This window comes from Helicoverpa armigera, chromosome 11 (genome assembly GCF_030705265.1).
Source record: "Helicoverpa armigera isolate CAAS_96S chromosome 11, ASM3070526v1, whole genome shotgun sequence".
Lineage (NCBI taxonomy): Eukaryota > Metazoa > Arthropoda > Insecta > Lepidoptera > Noctuidae > Helicoverpa > Helicoverpa armigera.
Window position 1 is genome coordinate 659,010 of NC_087130.1, and position 23,525 is coordinate 682,534.

The 23,525-nt window shown below is 36.2% G+C and overlaps 1 protein-coding gene across 3 annotated transcripts in view; it reads right to left on the reverse strand.

The window, feature by feature from the left end:
- Positions 1-1,328: 1,328 nt before the first annotated feature.
- LOC110375992 (knirps-related protein) overlaps positions 1,329-23,525 on the reverse strand; it is a 63,795-nt gene continuing 41,598 nt past the window's right edge. For all 3 annotated transcript variants that reach the window (XM_064036969.1, XM_064036968.1, XM_021334308.3), the window contains 2 exons: positions 15,617-15,694; positions 1,329-3,260 (listed from right to left, as the gene is read on the reverse strand). In XM_064036969.1, the coding sequence (XP_063893039.1) occupies positions 2,217-3,260; positions 15,617-15,694 (1,122 nt within the window). In that variant the 3' untranslated portion in view covers positions 1,329-2,216. The remainder of the gene's footprint in view (positions 3,261-15,616; positions 15,695-23,525) is intronic.

The window sequence follows — 23,525 nt, forward strand, 5'->3', positions numbered from 1 at the left end:
AGGCTATCTAACTCCGAAATTATTATTCAAATCGAATCAGTAGTTCCTGACATTAGCACGTTCAAGCAAACATACATACTTCGGTTTTAATATTTTAGTATTTGATAAGTGTTATCATCATCATCAGCCTATCGCAGTCCACTGCTGGACATAGGCCTCTCCAAGTGCATTTGATAAGTGTTATACCACCCTTAAATTGATCTAGATGGCGAATGAGTTGGTCTGATTGCGTGGGTGTGGGTTATGGTCTATCATAACTTAATAGCTGGTAAAGATGTGGGTTAATCAGTTGGTAAACTATACATTCTCATTAATATATAATAATATAAATGCGAAAGTCTGGCATTTTGTCTGTGAATCCACTCGGTCCCTTCTTCCTATGTCTAGGGTATGTAAAGCCGGCGTCCCCTGAATAATTCTCAGTAGAAGTCGTTGTTATAATTCCAGGTCAGAAGCCGTCAGGTGGATTTGAGAAAACTCTGACGCAAGGGCTGGTTAGATGATTAACCTGCAGTTTGCTCAATAGGGGTAAAAAGACTGAGTGAAACTATTGAGAGCTTTAGCTTTAGCAGTAGGATGATACCTACTGGCAAATTATCTTGGGTGTGGTGAGCTTTTTATACATTAATCAACATGTTTCGAACTAAAACTACTATTTTCTTGTGCATCGTGATAGGGTCATTATTTCTGTGTTATTTATTCAAAATATCAGATATTTTGTCTAGTTTTATTCTTCAAATCTCTAGATTTATTACTGAATTGATTGTTTGTAGACCACACCTTGAATTCTGTCGTTTTTATTATCAAGGATCAAAGTCAAATAAAAGAATAGAAACCGCTTTTGTAAAGCAAGTAAAGATATGCTATTGGTCAGTTTGATGAGCCAATTTATCGTCTTCAGTATAAAAACACAGTTGTTGTTTAACAAGTGCCGAATATTGAATCGACACTCAATTTTAAGTACAGCTTAAACATGGCTTTTCATCATCATCATCATCATCATCATCATCTCAGCCATAGAACGTCCACTGCTGAACATAGGCCTCCCCCTTTGATCTCCACAGATACCTGTTGGAAGCGACCTGCATCCAGCGTCTTCCGGCTTTTAAGTAGGGCTAATTAACGTTTGATTATTTCAAAGTATTGTCTTACTGTCTATTAAGCATATACTGGAGTCATAAATAACTATATCTGGTTTATTTGTTTGTTGAGGGAATCGAACCCTACACTTGTATGCTATTTGTAGCTGCACCATATTGTAGTACTGTAGGTATCTTATGAAAGTTTCTAGTATACAATTAGGAAAGATGTATAAAGGAAAACCAAAGTCGAGTGCATGAATAGTTTATTTTGTACGTCTCCGTGGAATGTATTCATTACAAACATTTGTTTACGAAATAAAAAAAACACTCTACCTATATTTATATTTACAAAAAAACACGTTTGTCAAAGTATTACATTTGAGTATGAATGTGAGGATAATTTCACTACGCTGAGTAAATGGAATGTATGACAGTTTACATCAACAATATTGAGCAAAAATAGGAATGTTTGTGTAACAATCGAGTATATTCTTTAGCTCTTACCATCTCTTTTTAACATAGAAATGAAAAAAGAAACAGAATTTCAAACAAAATAACACTCCGAAATCGAAAAGAGATAATAAGAGTTTTACAAAATCAATATAAAAGTACAGCCGACAGTCGTGATTAAATAATAGAACTTAGCTACAGATAGAAATACGAAGACTTAGAAATATAAAAGGCTTCACAATGCACCCGAAGTTAACACTTTACAACCACAAACAACACTTCGAAATTCTACTAGAAATAAATTATATTCAAACTTTTATACAAAAATATATATAAGATTATTTTCAAAATGGAATGTTGCAACACCCGGCTGTTTCCATTTTCCAAAATATAAATCATTATCTATAGTAACCTAACTTACACTTTACAAAGAATAATTTATTTATTTACATTCATTTTGTACATAACCTTAAACCGGGCTCGTTAAGTACCAATAACATTGTATTAACTAACTTTACTTATGATACGTATTTGGATAGACTCTTTCAAGCGATAACAAATCAAACAACTCGAGTGTTTGAGCTTAAACAAAAATCACATTCCTCTACTGGCCTTGAATTCTTTCACTGACGTTTAATACAGTCTATAGTAGGGCGCTAGATGACGTCACGGGCGCGGGTGACGTCACACTTTGGTGGTGAGGTCGAGCGGGTGCAGCTTGATCCTCTTGATCTGCGAGTAGGAGACGTCCTCCTCCTCGCTGGCGGAGCCCGCGCCGCTGCCCGACTCGCCGTCCTCGTTGTCTGGCACTATAACTTCACTGTCGTCTGATCTCCGTCGAGCCGAACTCGACCTACCGTCTGATTTCACTGACAAGTCCATAGGATTCTCCTGCAACGGAGATTCAGAGGTTCTCCTCTCAGCCGGTGGCGTGGGAACAAACTCCGCTTCAGAAATGACGTCCTCTTGAGGAGTCGGCTGGGTAGATCGCTGTTGTTTTAAGATCTCATCCAGGAAGAAGCGTTTCGATGACTCAGTCCGCTCATTGTGGTCATCGATTCTGACGTCATTATTGTTCTCAGCAGCTTGCCGTAAGGCTGCGTGGTCTAGCAGATGTCTTGAGTATATCGGGTGGAAGCCCGGGGGGAACAGCAGCGGGTGGTTGTGGGCGAACGGGCTGAACGGCGGCGGTGGTAAGAAGGGCGAGTGGGGGAAGTGGGGCAAGGAGGCTATATTGGCGAGGTGGAGGGGAACGAAATTATCTCGTGGCGGTGTCAGCGGTCTATCTGGCGGTCGCGATTGTGTGAGTCGAGATTTTTCGTCTAATTTTGGTGAAGACCCACTTTTGTGTGAGTCGGGGGACGCGGAGCAAGGTGGCTTGTAGTCATCTAAGCCGAGGAGCGCGAGTTCTTCTTTTGTTCTTGGTCGTGCTAGACCGGGGAAGAGGTGAGGTGGGAAGGGCGGCGCGAGCGGGTGCGGCGAGGGGGGCACGCGGGGCGGGGACTGCGACTGCGCCGCCTGCTGCTGCTCCTGCAGGAGGCAGTGGATCTTGAACCAGTTGGAGCGGCGGCCGTAGCGCGAGCCGGACTTGGACATGCCCACCATGAGGCACTTGCGCAGGCGGCACGCCTTGCACGCCGTGCGGTTCTTCTTGTTGATCACGCACTCGCCGTTGTTCTTGCACTCCGTTATGGAGTTCAGGTTGTTGTACGACCGCCCGAAGAATGACTGGAAGGAAAGAGAAATAACTCGTTAGTTTTTGCTTAGCAAAATATCACTTGTACACTTTGAGAGGGTAATATAGGTGATACTATGTGTATAATTAACTTAAAGCCCATCTAGTATATTAGATAAAGTGGTAATATTTCTAAAACTGACTAGAAGGCGAGGTTCAGATAATAATAGTTCCTCCAAGAAATCCCAACCGATTACAGTAATCATCAACTCTTTACGAAGCAACATCACACTTCACACCCAACATAATAATTAACGACAATTAACCAATTGTTTGTCATATCGTTAATTAACCGTGCGTAAATAACTGTCAACTGAGAAGCAATTGCTTTATTTAATTAAATTTAATCGGCAAACCGGGAGCTACCGGTTGCTTGCATATGCATAGTACTCAATTGAATATGCAAAATTGATATGATGTCCAAGAATTATGTTGCATGTTGCGAATAAAATTCAAAATGGGAGGTCGTAGGTTGGTCCTAGGTTAGTTTGCTAATTAAAACGACATCGTTATTAATAAATATGGCGGTATATGATGCTCGTTAATGGTGGAATGTGTGGATCTTATGTGTGTTTTCCTGGGTGAGTGTATGGGACACTTATGTGCTTTATGACGTTTTTATGGTTATTTAGTTTTGTGTGCATACCCTTATGAGATCGAAGGATCTACTTTTGCATGTTGTAAATGGTTTTCTACATGGAACTTTGAGGGAGCCTTTCTCTTGCGCATAGTCTAACATATTTATTGTATTGTATTGAGTGTGGACAGTTAGGACATGTTCAAAAACAGTATCTGAAAAGCTTTACATTTTAAGCAATGTCTCTTACATAACAAAATAGTCCCAATAAATGAGTTGTCAAGTCTCACTATCAGAACAATTGAGTACTCCAGTTTGACCTAAAGGCGCGGTTACACGGCCGCTTAGCGCCCACCGAACCGCGTAGCTCCGATAGTGAAAACTCAGCCTACAAATGTCGTGTTCACGGGTTAAGACGTCACTTCCTACGGGCCGCGGGTTCGGTGCCGGTCTGCTACACACATTTAACTATGGTTTTGTTTTCATTCGACCTTGATTTTTTGGCGATTTTCTTACGTAAGTGTTGGCTATTGTTTTGGAAGTTTCTGATGGGTATTAGATTGGTAAAGTGCTCGATTTGTTTGATTGCTATCGTTTTAATGTACTTGATACTGTTTTGATTTTAAGTGCTGAGTTTGTTGTAATGATTATGTTTTCATTGTTTGTTGGATGTTGATTTAGGTTTCGCTTTTAGCTTATTGCTGGTAATTGAAATGGTAAGTTAAAAAGCTGAATACGCTAACCTAGATAATTCTAGACGATCTACTAGCCAGTATTTAAAATGTTTATTTTCGCTTATAGCCACGGCTGCTGTTCTCATATAAGGAAGCCAGAAAGCTGCAAAGGACATATTGTAGTGCACAAGCTTTTGCGGAGACACAGGTGCACTCCCTGTTCCTTCACTCTCAAAACCCGATCCCATCCAACTAATCGTATAACAACCTAACATGACATTACACTGTCTAACACAAATACTACATTTACGTGCACAGTAACATGAAAAACGAGCGTTAACTAAACGAACACGCGTTAACATTACCAAAATGCTTGCAAAACGCCACATCGCCGCTTGAATGACAATCAACGGGCTACCTGATAGTGTCGCCATGTAAGTGATATTTTTGGAGACATTCCCGAAATTAACGGCGGAAAAAGTGAAGGAGAAAAAGTGATTTAGAATAACAAAACTATTAGTATCATTCGAATTACTTAGTTTATGTGACATATAAACAATCCTAACTACAAAAGATACCCATGGTATGATACCTACCTACATAAGTTCATTTGTAGCTACATCAAATGTCTAAAAACAGACGCGACAATTTCAAAATCAGTTACTTTACCTAAATGCATCAGTAAGTACTCGTAAATAATGTATTTTCAGCATTAAGTTTCGTGTTTAAATCCTCGCGTAATATGCGAGCTGGCCTTGTCATTTCGAAAGAGGACATTCTCACACTGAAAAATTGACAGTTGAATATGCTAAGAACTAAGTATTTAAAGTAATGTAATTTGTTATGAAATATTACGTTTGAAACATTTTACTATGAAAATTTAGAGGTATCTTTTGACCTAAAAACCTTGGAACTGATTGGAAAAATTACAAAAAATATGAATGTACATTTTTTTTTGAAAATTTGAAATGATGGTGACCCTACAATTGACCAATTGCAGGATCACGTCATAGATGAAGAATTTAAACTGAAACAATGCCATCTTTGAACGTGCTGTGTACGTGACGGGAATTATACTGCGCATGCGTGGCGATATTCTACATACCACCATCACAAGAGACATTCACCTTTATGTATATGCCGATAAGGATGATTCTGCTTTGGGTTAAAAAGCGTTATTTTGGTGATGACATCGCTAATTTAAAAGAAAAGATAATAATAAATACTTATAAGTGTGCTGTAGTGTATTGTTGTACAAGGTGGCGTTTATTTTATAAATTTAGAGCTCTGACACTTCCAACACATATTTATATTTTCTTAGTGCCCAAAAATAAAAAAATAAAAGTAAATACATTATTTTTTTACAATATTCTAAAGTCAATATTATACAAAACTCTACAGAAGCTTTACCTTATAAATGCTTGCACATTATCGTCCATATACTATTACAATATATCCTTACACATTCGCAGTGATTTATATCCAGAAAGGACAGTCGCCCACGACTCGATAAGCTGGCAACATTTAAACGAATAAAGTTCTTAATTAAATAAGTGTCGCGCAATCATTCAATATGATATTTAAATTAATTACGAAGATAAAAGCGTCGCCCATCGCATGCGTTATTTTAATTGCATCATATGTTGTGTACAGGTAAGCTTAGAACTGTTTCAAATATTTTTTTTATTGGCAACACTGATCTAATGAAGGACCATTGTTGCCAGTTAAACAAAGAGTGAACGTTGCCAGTTAAATAAGAATGATTAAGTTTAATAGTCCTATCGATGATTTTGCGCCACTCCAAAATAGCATTCATTAATTTTAATGCCTTCTGAACTCATTCAATTACGATATAATATCTAATAAAATTGCACGGGACGCAATTAAGGCGATGATTTTTTTAATGGTGTCAATAAAATATTCAATGGTACTGTAATTGCTCTTTATTTCATGTCATCTGGTTTATGCCAGGTTAAATGACTTATTATAATGGAGTAGATGCTATTTAATTTGCGAACCTTTTTCCAGCAGTGAATGTCTATTGGCTGAGAGAGAAAGATACCTACCTACACAATATCAGATGTAAAGAAAACTAGCATTGCTTTTAGCACTAAAATATAATCTCATTATCAAAAATGCCAAAACTATTGCCACTGGAAACATAAATGCATGTGACAGTCTCAGTACGAGTAGTTAATAATCAGTATGTGCATAAATTGTGTGTTGCGCAAGAGTTGCGGGCGGCGCTGGGCGACTGGCGGAGTTACGAGCGACCTGGCCGCGGCCACCTATGACCTGCGCGCGCGCCGGTCTGCAGGTGGGAGCTTAGGATGGGTACCGATGAGTTTGGTGTGGATTTTGAATTTGGAATATGGCTAATTTAGAGTGATTTTGGGGGGAAAATGGTAGAAGGATTTTCATGGGAAATTGTAAATGTGCTTGCGATGAAATTGGCATAAATAACTTTAAGTGCTAAAAGCTGTATTCTCAGCACTCGAAGAAGTTCATAGTTTGAAGTTACTGCAGATTATTTTGAAAACAATGACCAGACCATAGCCGTGTAAGAACAAAAATAGCCCTTTCTAACAAAAGAACTGCTACAGATATTCTCTTCAACGAAAAGCTATATAATATTTTTATTTGTCGGTCCGCAATTGTGCACTATGCACTAGCTCGCGGTCATAAAGGATGCGCCTGCGAGTCGCTGGCGAGAGGTGAACGTAAGAGAACAATAAATTATCCGTTGCTAGGCAACGCGCCGGCTAAACTCGATACTATTGTTTTTGTGAAGGTTTTTAAAATTATTTCGATGAGAAATACCGAGTAATATATATTTTTTATTTTTGTTATAAGACAGCTTTTTTTAGAAAGTGTATTGTAGAAAGACATAATTATTCTATTTTTGAAAACTTTACGTAGATAAATATTTAAAATTAGGTTTCATTTAATTAAATGAATTTGTAAAATATTCTTATTGGAAGATGTCAATGGATATTACTAGATGGCGTTAGTTGTTCTAATAGTGAATCACAGAGTTAGTATCTGTGATCACAGGTTTGTTTGTAAAAGTTAAAAAATAGGAGATTTCTCAATCTTCTAGCTAATTTAATATTTCTAGCAAATGTTAATTATCAATCTGGAACACTCGCCTATTATATTGCAAAATATCGAATATACCTTGCACTAGAGATAAGTTCAAAATAATATAAAGCAACATTAATGAATTTATTGTGTACTAATACGACTATTTATATTTATGACTATAAGTTCATTATTAACTAGAAGCAACATATTAGTTGTTCTCAAGGCTGTCCTATTGTTTTGTTTAATAGGTCAATAAATTACATTTTTATTGTTCTAAGACTGCAATGGACGATCCGCTAAATTTTATGCGATTGTGTTCTGTAAATCAATAAATAATTATTGGAGATACAGACGATATGATATATTGATGTCTTGAAAAGCAAGGCCGTGCTTTAGATATACTGACAACACGTCCTATGTGCAGTTTTCTAGCGAGTGATAACATTGCACGTTGCTTGTGCAGCCACTGTCAACTGCACCAAAAAACGGTCAGACCATACCTACTATGGATTTTTTTGTGCAGTATTCAGTCCTCTTAGTTAGTACAAAATTGCTATTTTTCCTTGAAAATGTACAGGTATCAACTGCACAAAAAAATCGGTATCACTGTACTTTTGGTTTACTCAATATTTTTTTTAATTTATTCATATGAAAAAAAAAAATCTCTTCCTTCTGACAAAATTATATAACTACAACATACAGCTTTGTAATAAGATCTGAGTTTATGTAAACCTGCATCGATTTGTCAAACACACGATAGCTGAATCTACACGATGGGTCTGCACAGATAAATCCAGGTGATATATCGTGCAATGTGTAGCGACCTTTATGGCTCTTGTTTCTATGATCGAGGGGGAAAAGGTAGAAAGGTGTAACTGCAATTGTAATAGTTGGTATTTATTGAAATGAGATTTAAAAAAAAAAAAAAACAAAACAATCAAACAATCGAATTGAGAATCTCCTCCTTTTTGGGAAGTCGGTTGACAATACAGTTATTTGAGTGGATTTTGTTTTTTTTTTGTGTATGTTAGCGAGTATTAGTTTGTATAGGACCGTTTAGTAGTAACATTTTTATAGTTATCTTATTATTTATAGGCTAGGCCATTAAGTTGTGATAAGATTTAATAGTGTAATAACAGATTAGGTTCTTTATATCATGCTCTTTAACCCTTTAACAGTCCTGCTATATAAATAAAACATATTAAAAACAAGCATAGCAGGTAAGAAAAAAATCTTAGCACTAAATCAATTGTTAGTGTCAAAATGTCATGTTATTCGCACATAATATAATAAACGGTAGAATTTGCCCAAAAACCATAAAACAAAACCAAGCTACAACCAATATTTCCCTTCGTGGGTGTTTTACTAAGCTATTAACATGTATAACGATATAAAATTTTCTCAAACGGCTGAGTGCCGCGAAAATTTATAGTATAATAGCCATAACACGAGATATATGGACCTATATACGTAAAGTAGGGCTTTAAACATCATTGCAACAAAATGTGGCGCCATAACTTTGTACTGCTTTATAGAGTATTAATGGGTGATGGACCCCACAAGTTTATGGGGGTTACTTTGTATGGCGATTGTAGCTAAATGGCGGCCCATGATACGAGTCTAGGGGGTTATGGCTGTAAACTGTCGTGAGGAAGTATGCTGAGATGAATTTTGATATTTATTACATATTCGGGTTATGGGTTTAACGTAGCATAATGCATAACGCTTAACGCTACTGGTATATTGTAGTGCGGGGTTTAATCGTTTGTGTATCGATACTATAAGGACAGCCATTGGTCAAACGTGTAAAAAGTACAAGTGATTTATGTATCAATATAAATCTTGTAAGAGACTAAATGGTCGTCAAAAATGATCCACCCATTGTTAGACAGTCAAGGAAAACCATGAAATAAACTACCGTCTCATCACAATGCAAATTATAATTTAACACATGAATAATTTTTGTTATATCGATTTTTGATGCGATTTTTATCGATAAGTGTGACAAATCGAGTGAAGACCTCGTGTGGACTTTCCAAATGAACCGTTGGCAGCATCACGCACGCGAAACAAGCGTGAGAACGGAACAGATAACATTAACAACATCCAATTTTGACCTTTCTCCTACTGTGGTGACCCGTACCAATATCATTTTGCACTCCTTCAATCCAAAGATCATCAATAACCAGCCTTATTTCAACCTGACAAGCCTTAAAATTGATCGCCGCAGGGTTTTTTCGATGGCAAAGTAATGATGGCTCAAAACGCGAGCGCGTGTCATCTCGCGTTTGCGTTCGGAAGCACTGACCTGCACCGCGCCGCGATGTTTTGATTGGCTCTGACATTCAAATACAATCGATTATTCGTTTAATTTGAATCGATACCGCTCGTGATTTGCTCTTCGGGGAAATCGACGTTCACATTCGAAATTGGAACATTTGATGCCGACGATGATGATACATTTATCAGAATTCCAATTGAGCATTCATTGTCCGAAAGATATAAATGTTGCCAGCGCAAAATAAATAGGATGTGTGAACTTAGCTGACCGGTATAAATTCACCTGTTAACATTTAATTACTGACCTATCAATTTACGTTAGGAGTTACGCAATGGCTGATGCTATTAACAATAGATCCTTGAACCCGGCACAATCGTATAAATTATGCAACAATACTAATCGTACAACATGTCCGACGGACGCCGCTGCAGATTTCGTGACGGGAATAAGAATTATTGCCATGCTCCAATAAGTTGATCGGTGTGCCAACTGCGTTGCGTCCGTTGACAATTTCGACATGAGACCTCTCTAAAACAATGACAATCATTAACCGGCCCGCCAATCAATTGTCGACTAGAAATTAATGATTTAAAATTCAAATTCGCGTAACTAATCGTCCCCAATCGATACAAATAAAACAAGACCGTACACGCAAAAGTGAGTAAGTGCAAATTTGAATCGATTGCGGGCGCTGCGGAGTCGAGACGAATCGATTCACCCCGTGAATTGTATTGCAAAGTGAATAGGCGGTGTGTCGCTACTATGACGGCCGTTTCGTCAAATGAACCGTTTTATTGATCTCGTTTTTAATTGATACCTTGTCGCTGCAAGGTTGTATGCAAAACAAATATTGATAATGAGATTATTTAAATAGTTCCGTTGTTTTTTAATAATGTCTGAATCGCTGTTTTGTATAAATAAGGTATAGCTGATGTCTTAGGTCTCGAAATGAAGCAAATGAAGCCAATAATGACTGTAATGCATCCAGAAATAGCATACATACTCAAGTGGCATTTAGTTACATTAATGACTCGCGATTTACCATACATAAAACTTCCTCTCAAGTAATATTTTTTCACAGATCCCGTTCTAAACGTTGCTAATTAAAGCTTAACCAGTGGCACTTACTGGGCATCTAATTGAAAACTAATTAACTCAATATAGGTCATTATCGTTTAAAATATAATTAAACATATAGAAGCCTTAAAGCCAATTAAAATAGCCGGATTAATTAGCCGCCAAGGCTATTGAGGTTTATTCTTTTCGCGTTAAGGTTTCTTGACAAATTACGAGTGCGGTGCCTTTCATGGCGACTTCGTGGCGAGAGGCCAATTGTCTCCGTACAATACGATTACACACACAGATAATTCTAGAAAAACCTTTAAAAGCAAATTAGAAGCGATGATTTATTACTGAACGGGTTTCGAAATGTAACTGAGTAGTCGATTAGGTTGTGTCTATATTGGTTGGGTTTTGACAAAAATATTGTCAAAAATGTTGTGCATCTAAAATGTGAAATTTTTTTTTATTAACTTCTCGGTACAAAAGACCACTGATGATCTACGATGTTAATTCATATCATGATTTGGAAGACATTCTTGTAATTTTAAAATACACTTAAGTTGAGATTTCTATCTATTTTCTCCCAAAGTATCGTTTACCTAAATATTACGAAATCTCAAACAATTATTACATCACACTACTCTACATAAACTAGTGCTTCACTATACACGCGTCCTAACCGCCAAATATCTTTTCCGCCAGTGTTTCCCGATCGCGTGCTGTACCGCAATTTAAATGTGCTCCAAATCTGAAAATAATTCGTTTCGCCCCGATGACGAGCGGCCGTGCGAATTGGAACGTTTATTGGATGACCATTTGACACTGACAACCTTGTTCTGTTTGACAATTACGTTGCATTATCTGTGGAGGTGAACTGTCATGATTGTCATCTGTCATTTTAATGTCACCTTATTTGTTCTTGGGTTTTTTGCATGTCTGTAGGTGAAGATATGTAGGTTAAAATCCTGCGGTTTTATATTATTCTTCAACCGTAATTCAGAAGAAACAACATGTAGCTATTTATAATTGCAGCAGTCTTCACCAATAGACTTATTCCCTGAACCACTAACAAATTGAAAACCTAGAACTACAATTCGTTCGCAATTGACGCCGGACAGAAGTTGAACTAAAAAAGATATCAACAGTATAGTTACGAGTAGCGGTGGGTTCAGACGGCCAGTTAATGGCAGCCGTGATTGATGTTGATCGTCTGTCCTCGGTAAAAACGTGTGAACCCGGCTTAGTGGCGCTGCTCCAATTATTGCGTAACTCTTGGACGGAGTACGGTATCATTACGGCTGGCTTTGTGAGGTGAACAGAGGTCTTGACCGAGGCGAACGATAGATTATCGCTTCATAGAGATAAGTTTCTTCAAGTTTATTGGAGAAATAAGGAGGGGTATGAAGTTGTCAACTTGCCAAGATAAAAGATGTTGGGAATCCCCTCAAATATGAAACAAATATAGTGTTTATGTATCAGGGTTATTAAGAAGAGTCTTACATGTGCCAATTTATATCTACCGCTTAACTCTACATATACTAATTCCATCTTCACAATACAGAATACAAACAACCAATTCACAGGTACCGACCCAAATAACCACGGCCCATTACCCTCCAACCAGCAGATAACCATCCAAGCAACCGAGCAACCAAAAGGTCTATGGTGTTGCCACACTCCACTTAAGTTCACAAGCCGGAAAATGGCCGACGAAATATCGAAACTGATTCTGAATCCATTTTGAAAATACTTCGCAATACTCTGATCTAGGTTAGACATTTGTCCGTGAAATTGATAGAATAGTACTGAAAATTAGTTCTGTTGGTATTTAAATGAGATTTTGTATTATTGCAGTACTTAATTTTGTTTGGTTATATAACTTATGATATAGTTCATTGCAGTGCCTGCTGTTTTATTCGGTGACTATTTTCTTTCAATTTGGCCCATGAAGTATGAACATTATTCTCTCATTTAAAAAGACTATGCTGCAGTTTTCATTAAAAATATTAACAAAACTTGCTCTTCAAGTATCAGCAAGTAGCCAAAGCAAAAAAGAAATAAATCTATCAAGCAACGAGCCGAACAATCAAGCACAGTGTCCGTGGGTTCGAGTCGCGTGCGACGTATTTACATACAAACGGTGCGCGCGCGCATGCCACATTTAATTACACGACACGAGACAAATTGACGACCGCCCGCTAACGATCACCACTAACTACTGAGCTTAAGGGATAAAATAGGCTTTTTTATGTTTTAATTAAATAGTTTTAAAGGCTTTTTAGGTAAATGACTGGGGTATTTTTTAAATAGATTTAAGTCGTTGTATATTTTTAGTTCTTTGTGAAACAAATAAAGGGGTTTATAGACGAAAATAAATCTTTAGTGTTATGTACTCATGGAACTTGATAGACAGCTGATAAAGTGTGATGAAATCATGATATTCAATCTAGCTTAGGACTTAAAGTATTCTCCACCAATTGAATATTGTCTTATTCAATTTTCGTTAGTCCCAAATCTAAGCAGTTTACATAACCTTCACGGCCACACTGTGACGGTGACCTGAAGACATCCTGAGACAGTTTCCACCCTTGCACAAGCCATTGTCGTTCGGTTCCACTTGCATTCATACAAATTGTGCTTGCGCAAGGAGGAAATTGTCGTTTGTATGGCCTAGTGGGTTTAGTACGCTTCGCCCTTGTTACAATAAATGTAGACGATTTGTTGGTAATCGAAATCGGTTTAACAAATCGCTGTTTAACGCTTTTTGTTAACTGTTTAGGTAGCTGCATTAGAGTTTTGCACTTTATACAACATACTTGTTCCATATTACGATTATGATTTATTTTTAGTGCCATATGGAGTAAGCAGAGTTATACCCAGTTTACTAAATGATATGTATGAAGCTGATAACGAAGACATAATAGCAGATATTAATATTTATTTAGATTTTACGCTACATGATGCGAAATTTTCGCTCGTGTACGTTTAACAGTACAAAGTTGTGTGAGACACGCGAAATCAGCTGAAAATCAACCTCATTTAGTACGCATCAACAAAAAAACTATAACGGATGATTATGCGTGCTGATCGAATTATCGATGTGCATCTCCCGGACATTGTCGATATCTACACATTGATTTGTTATTATGCACTTCATAACGCACTTATTTAGAGCAGCATTGGGTTCAAAATTCTTTAATCTGGGTGCAAGAACGTTGTTCGACCCGAGGAAGCATCGAGTTAGAATCGGAATTAAAGCAATTATCGATATTAATAATCGATCACGGAATGTGTTTTTTTACATTTGCGATTTTTTTGTGGACGATGAAGCGGTTTAAACGCGTTTTTGTGTTATTTCCTAATTTTTCTAAAGCACATAATCGTGGATAACCTTCAGTTAATACTAACGTATATTTGCTAAATCCAAAAATTATTCAAACCCAATCAATATCCAAAACACACAATCTTTCAAGATGGCAACGAATTTAGAATAAAACATTAATCAGATGTTCCATATCGATTAAGTTGGTTGTACTAATTATATTCGAATAAGGTGTCAATCGATTTATCGTCATTTTAATGAAGTCACGCGAAGTTTATAAATCGCCATTTATAGTGGACGAGAAGTTTTAATTGTGTTCATGTTTAATAAAATGGGAGGTTGTGGACCTCTGGTTGTTGTAATAGGTTGCTGGTCAGGTTTCAAACCTTTGTGAGGTCGGGTTGAAGTTTCAAGGTCCCGATTTTGTATTCTGGAGACAGTGCGGTTTTACAAGTGTAGTGTATAATGATGGTGGGTACAGATGGTAGGTACTCAAGAATTTATTTCCATTCTGAGATTTATTTTTTGACAAATAATCGATATGACGAACTTACGTGGTTATGTAATTTTTAATTGGAATTTCTATTTGTAGATGAAGAGTATCGGAACTTAGCAAAAGGTAGACGGTATCCAATAATAATTAAAATTCTTTTCGATTTAGATTACCGACAAGCGCATTGAACAACATTTTTTGGTTGCGTAGAGTAGTTTCGAAGCTAGATTTAGTAATAAAGATGATACTATGATGATATATAACACAGTGTAGCGATTAAAAACCGCCCGTGTACACCAATAAACCTTGATACGTTTGTCGAAATTTACATTTCCGATTTAGTGTTTTCATTTCCTAATAATTAGAACGAATCGTATGCCTTTGCTTTAGAAAATAAGTGCTTGTTGTGTTAATGATTACATAGATTTTTAATTACTTGACGCTAATGTAGTGTTTTAAGCGGTTAAACAGCTTTTTGAGAAGTAATTAACTTTCCCTATTTAGCATGTACAATACGAAAATATATAATTTATAATTTTATTCTGTGACTGTCAAGGTCAATTTTCTTTGTATATAAATGCAACTGTTAGAATACTGAGCAAATATTGTGCACGTACCTATTGTATTTCGAGGAGAGCTAGCCATAACCTCAGATTTTCAATGAAGTAATCCTTTTCAATGACACATTTTGAACGGCTTACTCAAAACATTTATTAACAAACTGTTACTTTCTTTCTTTAGTATACACCTAAAGCAATCTGTAATCGGTCAAGGCTACTTTCAAAATTCCCATTATCCTATATTTTGGACTTCACACTTATAAAGGAAAGTTATATTAATTGTTGAAGATATTTACCTTGCATCCTTCGCACGTAAACGCGCCGAAGTGGAAGCCGGCCGCCGGTTCACCACATACTTTGCACTTTTGGTTCATCTGAAATAGAAAATAGAATATTATTAGATATGTACCAAAGCATAAAAGATAAAGAGAAATAAGGGGATATGTTTTGAAGTCTAATAATATCGATTTAATGTGTGGAAAACAGGAATTCCATTGGACTTTCAAATGATGAATTAGGAATCCTTAAGACGAAAAATGTCATCACAAATGAGATATTAAGTCTTTAAAAGCTGTAGATTTACGAAAAAAACAAAAAATAAAGAAAAAATAATAATCGAATCAAAATTAATATAAAAAAAGCATTTAAAAAATACACACGCTTCGCGCACAAAACTAGCCAATATTGTTGCTCTTATCGCTCGACATAAACGAAATGCAACTGAAAATCCGCCACAGAAACCCAATTCACTGTTAATATGCCGTGACCGAGATCGGCCATTTTCCAATCAGTCATTTAGTTGTTAATTTCGAAGAGCATGGGGCATGTTATTGGTTGCATATGCGATAAAATCGTTTTGTATGTATCGATTAAACGATATTAATTGTTGCGATATTATTCCATATGCGTTACGTGGCTCTGCGTTCTATATTTCAAAACTTGAGGCGCATTTGTTTTTTTTCTATTGTATTTAGTTCTTTTCTATGTAGTCGCCATTTGTTTTTCTGTAGTCGCGGTGTATATTATCGATATGGTTAACTTGCCTTATGAGGTAAGCACAAGTTAGTCCGTCGGCATCATTCAAGTGATTAACACAAAAAAAAAAATTCCATTTGCAAACGTTCAAAGAATTAATAAATTTTAACACGCATAAATGACCAATTTTAATTAATTCGAACTTATTTTTACACGGTGGAACTTTAAAAAGTAACAATAAAGTCGTAAGTAGTACCTTCCCTGTCATCAAGTGAGTTACTGTAATGACAATCTCACATTTTAATGTTTCTTTCAACGGTTTTACACTTTTAAGCCGCTAATATAATGTAATGTGCGTTGTAAATCTACTAAAACGTCAGTTATTACCGAAATTATGTGATTAACACTGAAGAGATACAAGACTCGGGTACAAGGAGGAGTTACGATTTGACAGGAGCCTCGCTACACTGGCCACTACTTGAGCCCATTAAGGAATGTCTTATTTGGGGATCCGCGTCGTCCAAAATGATGTGTCATTTAGGATCCTTATATTTATTCTCACACAATAAAGTTATTTGTACGTTTATGACCGCTGTCATCATATACTAAGTATGGCGAGTTTCTGGTAGCAGTATTTTTTTCTTTAAGACATGAACTACTGGAGTACTTGTTTATGATGTACAAAAACATTATTTTGTAAAAAGAATCTTTCGCCTTTTACTTAAAGGGAAGCATCATCATTGTTACAGAGTACATATGTAAAGTATTATTAGGTAAATGGCTATTATTAATTTTAAATTATAAAATACGGAACCCATGTTTAAATGATTCTCAATACAAACTAACTGTTGAGCCAGGCCCCGCTTGTCAAAGCGATAGTAATCGGAGGAAATATATCGCGACGCTAAATATGAAGACAGTATTTTTGGTTGAACTTGTTTTAAGGGAATTCGAGTTAATGTTATGTGGCGCCTAACTGTTTATTGTGCATTATTTTTAACTTTTAAGCTATCTTGTGTAAATCTAAATTGATTGGAAACCATGATAGCGAAAAATATAAGGCATGAGGCGGCCCTTATGTCTTATGTTTTACATGTTTTTGGGGGAAATTATTCTCTATATATTTTTTGAGTTTCAAAGTTTGCTTTCATTAATAAAGGCCTGTACTTCTGTGGCTGTAGGCTTAAATTATGTGCTTGTAACATAAGCAGCGTTCTAAGCACACATAAACAAAACACAACTGATAACATTTTCCCCCAAACCGAAACCTTTCCAATACATCTCCACAAAAACAATTGCACAAGCACAAAACATCTCAAGATTTATCCGCCAACACGGGAATAAACTTTGTGAAAATTCCCGAGATTCCAATCGCGTACAAAACGAACAAAGCCGAGTCGCGACGTAGTCATCCGTTTATCTAGTGGTTCGGGATCGACAGAGATGCAGGTGGATGCGTACGCGCAAGTACGGGACATTGTACACGATGTTAGAGACGGTAAAATGTTGCAGGATTTTTAGAGGGTAGCTAAAATGTTGCTTGGTTATTTTTTTTTGTGTATACGTGTTAGTGGTGAAAGATTACGAGGTTTTAATGTTGCGGTAACAGATATTGAAGCCTCATCAATTTATAATAAAAAAAAAGTCGAATTTAGACAAATAAAAAACTAAATTTGAGTAAATTTTTTTGGGGCAACTGTTTAACTTAATAAGATACGCTTTTAACTAAATTATATTTTAATTGCCTTAAACAGCATTTATAGCTTCATTAATTTCCTCAATATCTTTATCAACTTTCTATCTATCAATAAAAATATTCTATCTCTGTATGACATCACAATAATTAAAGCCTCGACGCCGTAGCATCCACGTCAACATAAAGTAAATCACGCAGCGTGGCTCCGTCCGTATCGAACGTCGAATCGTGCGCATCTCGAAATTAGAACTTTCAGGGTTCAAAATTTTCATATGTTTATAAATAATCGGGACTTATACGCGATACTGTATGTAAAGGTACGATTCCGCAATATTTTCATGTTTTTGTTTAGAATTAAATTGTCGCTGCTGACATTGTAAAATATAAAAAAAAAAATATTTATGTCCTCTTTCTGTTTTTTAAGTTTTAATTTTTCACTAAAACAAATTAATTCAGGCAATTTTCTGAGCTATCGTATTAGACACATATATATTTATTTTGCATGAATCATTTTTACATCATCAATAATATAGTTCCCTCTTTTCACAGAAACGTTTTGTGGTTATTTACTCATATATTGTTAAAACTGCTGTGGTTTAAATATCATAATTGCGTTTTAATTACAATATGCAAGTATCAAGATCATCAGATTAGCCGGTGATGTCACAGCGTGCGCACATGTAGGGATCGTTCCAATAATCGCCGCACCGCCACTAATCACCAATAATTGGCCCAATCAACAGCATCCATAAAGGTTGGATCACTTTTGAGTAATTATATATCATATTTTTAATATAAAAGGAATAACAACAAATGGCCCATATAGAAAAACTTAATTTTTAAATAAGCGTTCTAAATTGTACAATGGAGATAATATTGCTCACAATTATTATAATTATAAATGTTATCATTGATATAAAAATACATTTTAACACGTCAAGGTTAATGACCTAATATGCAAAGAATCGGCTTCGGCACACTCGGACCGAGTGATCTCGATATGAACCGTGTAACTCGAAGCTACAGATCGATTCCCTTACTACATGACTTAATTAATTTCGTGCTCGCGTTCATCTTTTTAGGGCAGCCCATATCGGAACACAAACAAAAGAAAACCAACCACAAGAGAATATAATAAAGCTGAATTTACAGTGGACCAATTTAAAGTTTAACCAAGCAAATAAATTGAATGCTCATGACAAGTTTGGAGTCGCGAAAGGCTCGCAGTCGAAATGGCTGTCACCGTTGTCAGTCCGTCTCCAATCATATATCTCGTTTATAATCTGGAAATGCAATTAGCATATTAATCGCTTCATATTTCGATGATTAAAGCCGTCGTTATATTTAAATCGATTTTATTTTGATTTATAATCGGATAGCATGCCGGATTCAAATTCAAACATGTGTGGTTAGTTATTATTATGACTAGTTAATTTTTATGTAATGCCCATTCTATGTTTTTAATAAAAATCAATTTATACTAGTGAATTTGTTGACAAGTATTATAATCTGGTGATTTGAATGGAGTCGGACGTTCACTAGTAGGTATTGCGAACCTCAAGGTAGCTGGAAATCTATTGAAAGAGGATCGACAGTTAATCTCGTTAATGCGTAGACGCAGGAGCCTCGTGCACTTCTTAAAATACATCATTTCATAACATTCATCAATATAAATTATATCGTAAACCGCTGCACTGAAACGTGTCGATATTACAATCTTTAGAAGCCGTTCCAGAAATCATCTATAGCAAGGAACATTGCAGCAAAATCCATTAAATACTGAATACACGCACACTTACAGACATTAAATCTTGTGCTGCAGGACCAATTTCCGCACTAACGGTTGCACTTTAAATCAAAATTATCGCTCATAAAGGTTGCATTAATCGGAATACGATATTTTTGTTCAGATTGTGATTACATGAGTACAAGTGAACCTACGAAGCTTCGTTATTTATGTGATTTACAGACGTCGGAGATGAGTTAATCAGCAAATTAACGCACACAAAAACACTGAACTTTAAATGGCACGCAGCGCGGCTGCTGAGAATTGCAATAAATTGTAACGAATCCGTGTACACTATGCTATAAACATCTCCAGATACTGCTTATGGGGGAGAGCTTCTAAATCTACATATTTAAATGTTCCCGGGGCTCAACAGCGAACTGTACGCGTTTCCTGTAACGGTACTAATATTAATATCTGCAATGTCGACTACATTTCACACTAGATTGTCTTGGAGACATGCTATCAAATCTTCATCAATAACTCGATCGCTTAGTGTTTGACACGTTTGTAATATTAGAAGGTTACTTCCTGCAACTACTTACTGTAGATACTTGAGTTATATTTTACTGTGGAAGTGCCGTCGGTGAGGTAGACATGTTATTTGTATCGTGTGAAAGACGAGGCGGCCTGTCATTTGGCGTGACCACCATTATCGATGCGGCTCGCCGGCGACCTCGTGGGAATCTATGGGGTTTATGGGATTCTGAGGCAGGGTTAACAGGTGCATTTGTTGAGCCGCGCACTGATGACATGCCGTAATGGTGGATTGACGGCGGTTTATGGGATACTTCCTTATGAATAACTGCCATAGTTAAACATGAAGAAATTGGAAGTAGATTCATTTATACAATTTCTGAATTAGCGTTGATTACTGATTAGATCTGCAATACAATTAATTAATATACGAAAATAATTTGTACTAATTGAAGTAAATGATGATGAAGAGCAATTAGTTGAGCATAATTTTATAATCGCGCAATTTATCAAAGATGATTCATCTAATCTAGATATCATAGTTGGAATAGAGTCAGTAGATATGTTCGCTGAAGTGCATAAACTTGTATTTTGACGGGCACACGTCACAGCTGTCATACGGCTGTAGTACTACGAACGTGAAACTAATTTGATACCACATTAATGTGATGGGCAGACGTTTGAAAACCTTTTGATCCGTAACATGTGGCATCAGATATATTTAGAGCAGAGTGTTTTGATTTAAGATAGATCAAATTAGATTAACTAGAAGAACAATTGGAATAGATAGTGTATATGTTATTGAGGTGAAGTCAAAGATGATTCTGTAAACATAAATAATTATTATAAAACCAAATATTAAAACAAAAGATTAAAATTTTAAATTCTCCATAAACATTAGAACCTACTTAAACAGACCACAATAATCTTCACCCAATTAAAGAAGAAAGAACACCAGCCGATAACCCATAGTTTCATCCAATTCCCATAGCTGAAGATACAAGGTTCTCACAAAGACAAGTGCGGGTAGACTTATAAGTGAGCGAGACGAATGTGTAATGGCGCGGGAACTGAACCGACGGGGCTACGGGGGACAAAACATGGATAGATGAATTATTTCACGATTTTACTATTACTGGGTCTTTGGATATGAGGAAGGGGTTTTGGCAAATACGCTTGCGATTTTATGTTGATGATTTAATTGTTTGTTTCTAAGTATATATTAGACACCAATGACTGTGTTTCGGATGGCACGTTAAACTGTAGGTCCCGGCTGTCATTGAACATCCTTGGCAGTCGTTACGGGTGGTCAGAAGCCAGTAAGTCTGACACCAGTCTAACCAAGGGGTATTGGGTTGCCCGGGTAACTGGGTTGAGGAGGTCAGGCAGGGCAGTCGCTTCTTGTAAAGCACTGGTACTCAGCTACATCCGGTTAGACTGGAAGCCGACTCCAACATAGTTTGGGAAAAAGGCTCGGAAGAAGAAGAGATTTAATTGTTTGTTTGTGTGTTTTGGTGATGGTATAATTGTAATGTTGATATGTTTTTTGGGTGTCTATATAAAATGTAGGTTCAAAATTGCATCTCTTATTATTTGAAACTTAATGCCATGTACCGTAAAAATATATGTGCTGTAGAAAATTAATCATTAAAATAATATACAACACCATCTCTACATTACGTTGCTGGCCCTACCTAGAGTCGGCCCTACTCTTGATTTCGTTTTGATAGGTGTTAATTTGTCATGCTCTTGTGGTTCACGCACGTTACACCTGTTAACCGTAACAATATTATTATAAGCCGTCTGTTTGTCTGTCCGTATGTCATCTTGAAAACTATACTAAATTGCTAAGTTACTTTTGTAGATAACGAGGTTTTTATTCCAAGTGTGATTGAGGGTAGAAGAAGTGTTGTAACTAAATGAATTATGAACGCGTAATTTTGTGCAGAGTAAATAGTCACAGACGTATGATTTGTGAACTACAGAACGAGTTTTGAAAGTCAAGTTAAGGATAAGATGAGAAAATATATAAATCTTTTATACGAATACTTTTGACTTACCTATTTGTTGTGTTGCCTTTTTCTATAGTGGTGACTAATAACGTAAATTCGGATGAAGTTATATTTAATTGTATTAATTGAACTGAACTGATTGAGATTAAACACTATTCATGAAAAACTGCCAGTACTAAATAAATAAAATTCCCATCCATGTATGAATCAGACTTTAACCTAACGGTACTGATAAATAATCCGAACCAAATGAAGTAAACATCAAAATAAAACAAGCAACAAATCAACCAACGCAAGGACATCAAAAAGCCCGAAGTTCAAAGGTACTCTTGCGCATCCAAACGTGTACAAATGTCCAATTAAATTGATCAATCGTTACACGCAGCTTCAATTAGTGTAATAACATGTGGCGAAAAGTTCAATTAATATTGTCAATTTAATTGGTCTAGGTTTACCGAGAACTATGCTAAAATGTCTATGTAAATGATCAAGATTATTTGCCAAGAGATAAGCATGTAGTTTTTAAGTTCAGTACTTTATTTTGCTTCTGTTAAAGTATTATATTGAAATTGTGTGGTGTGTTTTTGTATTTTTAGCTAATTAGCTCAGGTATGGTCATCTGGATTGTATGAAACAATTAGTAGTAAAATAGTTTGTTTACATAAATAAGGTTATACATATTTGAAGCTGAGTAGATAGCTACATAAAACGCCTTTGTACAACAATTATTAAATCGAACGCAATTAAAAAGGCGATCGAATAAAGATCTCAGAACATAACAAACAATTTAAGTGAAAAAAAAACTCATTCTTTCATTCACTCTCATTTCTTTTGTTGACGAGCACGGTACACGAGTTGTAATTAATCGTAATTTGTAATTAATACGCGGCGTTAAGAATATATTTTTCCGCTACTAATATGATAAGTGGCGGTTAATGAGGAAAATTACTTCATTCTTTATTGTCTGTGACGGAATCCATGTCGACTCGCTACCAATTAATTGTCTGCTTATAAAATATATGCGTAAGGCGTGGCACACAATATTTCAGATCAAGAATATCGAAATGTTTAATTTCTCACGTTGGCACAAATGTCACTGCGCAATATTGTAAACTCATCGTAAAATGTTATCATAACCTATAATATTGTTAATGATGAATGATATAAAGATTTGAAAAGAGATATGCAACGAAAGGTCATCAATAAAAAATGGGCACACACAAACTCAACGATTTTTCATACGATTATTTGTCATATCA